This window comes from Cebus imitator, unplaced genomic scaffold, assembly GCF_001604975.1.
Source record: "Cebus imitator isolate Cc_AM_T3 unplaced genomic scaffold, Cebus_imitator-1.0 Scaffold709, whole genome shotgun sequence".
NCBI classification, from domain to species: Eukaryota; Metazoa; Chordata; class Mammalia; order Primates; family Cebidae; genus Cebus; species Cebus imitator.
In genome coordinates, this window is record NW_016108024.1 from 459,890 (window position 1) to 462,905 (window position 3,016).

The 3,016-nt window shown below is 61.3% G+C and overlaps 1 protein-coding gene across 1 annotated transcript in view; it reads left to right on the forward strand.

Moving 5' to 3' along the window:
- Positions 1-2,054: 2,054 nt before the first annotated feature.
- SLC16A2 (solute carrier family 16 member 2) overlaps positions 2,055-3,016 on the forward strand; it is a 109,234-nt gene continuing 108,272 nt past the window's right edge. Inside the window, exon 1 of the mRNA XM_017518864.2 lies at positions 2,055-2,671. Within this exon, the coding sequence (XP_017374353.1) occupies positions 2,254-2,671 (418 nt within the window). The 5' untranslated portion in view covers positions 2,055-2,253. The remainder of the gene's footprint in view (positions 2,672-3,016) is intronic.

The following is a 3,016-nucleotide window of genomic DNA, read 5'->3' on the forward strand; positions in this document are numbered from 1 at the left end:
AAAAAAAAACATGAAAAATTAGAGGGCGTAGTGGTGCACGACTGTAATCCCAGCTACTCAGGAGGCTGAGGCAGGAGAATCGCTTGAACCGAGCAGAGGTTGCAGTGAGCCGAGATCGCACCACTGCACTCAGGCCTGGGCAACAGAGCGAGACTCTGCCTCAAAAAGAAAAAAAATTCCAGGCCCATCTTGAATACCACCTTCTCCAGAAACCCACTGTGATAGTTTAGCCAGATCTTGCCTTCCCTCCTCTGTCTCCACCCAGGGAGCCTCAAATCCTAGGCTCCTTTGATGAAACACAGGGAACATGAGGCTTCGTTATATGGAGACCTGCCTTGAACTCTAGCTTGTCCTTGACTTGGCCTACGATCTTACGCTAATAAATGCCTTGACCTCGTTGAGCCTCAGTTTTCGTGCAAAAAAAGCAGGCAATAATAAACCTTAGGGCAATAAGGGACGTGCTCTATTGGAGCAATGCCTGCTGACTGGTGAGGCCCTGTCATTTGCGAATTTGGCTGACTCCTCTCAAAATGCACCGCAAGCCCCTCAGGACGTCTACATCCTTCCACCCAGCTCCGCCAGCCCTCAGGTGCTTAATGACTGTGTTTGCAGGCATCTAGCGCAGCCACGCAGCCCGGAGCTGCATCTACTCCGGCCATGCAGTCTTTTACTTATCAGGAGGGTTAATGAGATGCAGGTTAGAAAGGTCTTGGCACTCGCCCGCCCGCTCGTGGAAGCCGAGTAGCTTGGAAACGACATTACGACTTCATGATTAGTACATTAGACGCGCAGGCCCTTAGCGGAGGCACAGCTTCCCGGTATCGCCAAGCGGGCCCTGAGGGCCGAGGCTGGGCACCCCTGCGCACCCTTGCTGAGAGCCCGGTCTCCCGAAAGACAGATTACCCCACCTTTCCTTCTCCTTGACCCGGAGCGCTTCCTGGGAAACAAACTCTCCCTTAACCTCAGCGGGGCTGGGGCCCCCAGTCTGGGATATACATGTCTGGACTCCCATGTCCGCATGCCCGAGGTGGGCGGAAGGGGGCGGTGGGTGCTGGGAAGGCATCAGTCTGATTGCAGCTCCGCTGAGTCTCGAGTACCTGAAAAGCCACGGCGGAGACCGGAGAGATCAGCCCAGCCGAGATATCGGGGGCGGGGCAGCCCGAGCCCAAACTGGCGGCTGGACCCGGCTCCAACTCGTCCCTCCCCAGTCCGGGACAGAGAGCCGGGAGGCGCTTGAACTGAGCTCGGGCTCCCGACTGGGCCTGGGCCCGGCTCCCACTGGTGTCACTGCACCTCCCTCCCTTCCTGGCCCGGCCCCCGGCCCAGACTTGGCCCGGGCCCGGCCCAGACCCGGCCCTCTGCGGCTCCTCTGGGCTCCAGGTTGGCGCAAACAAAGCCCTGATTGACTGCCCGGAGGGGCGGGCCTCGCTGCCTGGCCGCCTCCTCCCCTCCCCGGCCGCCAGGGATTTGCCGGGAAGGGAGGGGGCGGGGGAGACTCCCGGGGGTGCCCAGGACCGTGGGGGGCCAAGTCCTCGGGCTCGAGAAGATTGTGTCCACCCGCTGTCCGAGGCCCAGGCTGTCCCCTCAGGTCGTCGTCCTCAATTTCAAGGGGGGACATGTGAGCTCCTAAGGGCAGGGTGGGGTTCCTCGCGGGCCAGCTCTCGTCCTAGGGTCCCCGGGGCCACCTCAGTTGCAGGCTGCTTGTGAGGAAGGAGGGAATGGGAGCAGAGAACAGGAGGGCTCTTTCCAAGGCTCGGGGTTGATCGGTGTCGGTTCTAGAGCCTGCGGGGAAGAGAGGGCGGGAGAACAGGATAGTTTGTGCTCTCTTTTTTCCATTTAACTTTCCCTCTAACGGGCATCCGGACAAGAACAGGGTTCAGTAGTTTGGAAAGGGCGTTGTGGGAGGCAGTGACGCCTGGAGTAGGTAGGCGAGTAAAAGGAGGAGGAAGGGCTGGGGAGAAGAGCGAGGCTGTAGCGGCTGCCAGTTGAGGGAGGAAGAGGTGGGGGTGTGGAGGAGGGGGAGGAGAGAGAGATGACATGGGGAGAGGAGGAGGGGGGGTAGACGTGGGAGGAGGAGGAGAGGGCTCGAGGGACCGTCTGTCGCGGGACGGGCTGGCCAGCTGGGACGCGGAGCCTGGAGGAGGAGGCAGCGGCAGCAGCAGCCCTCGAAGCAGCAGCAGCTGCAGCAGCAGAAACAAGTACCAGTCACACAGCGGCTCCTCCCGCCCAAGCAGCCACAGTCCCCCGGCCGCGATGGCGCTGCAAAGCCAGGCGGGCGAGGAAGCAAAGGGGCCCTGGCAGGAGGCAGACCAGGAACGGCCGGAGCCGGTGGGTAGCCCAGAGCCGGAGCCTGAGCCGGAGCCTGAGCCCGTGCCGGTGCCCCCGCCCGATCCCCAGCCGGAGCCCCAGCCCTTACCCGATCCCGCACCCCTGCCGGAGCTGGAGTTTGAGTCCGAGCGGGTGCACGAACCCGAGCCCACGCCTACAGTAGAGACCCGCGGCACCGCGCGCGGTTTCCAGCCTCCCGAAGGTGGCTTCGGCTGGGTGGTGGTGTTCGCTGCCACCTGGTGCAACGGCTCCATCTTCGGCATCCATAACTCTGTCGGGATCCTCTACTCCATGCTGCTAGAGGAGGAAAAAGAAAAAAATCGCCAAGTGGAGTTCCAAGCAGGTGAGTGGCCCCGCACGCCTCACCTGGCATTTTGGGCAAGGGTGTACGCTCCCACTGCCACCGACCCCATACCTCCCTGTTCGAGGCTCCCCTCCAACGGGCGGCTCCGACTCCTCCCCTTGCTCCTTGCCCCCTTTTCATGGCTCTGCTAGGGTGCGGGTTGCGGGGCTCTGGGCAGCCTTGACTAGGGAGACTAGGTGCAAGGCGTCCTGGGGGTACGAACTGGGACATTCATTGATCTTCGGCAAGCAATGGACGTTTTTGCCCTTGGACAAATCTGGATGCACCTTTCGGGTTTGTTTAAGGTATTTTGCCCGTGTGTGCTGGGGAAAAATATTTGCAGGA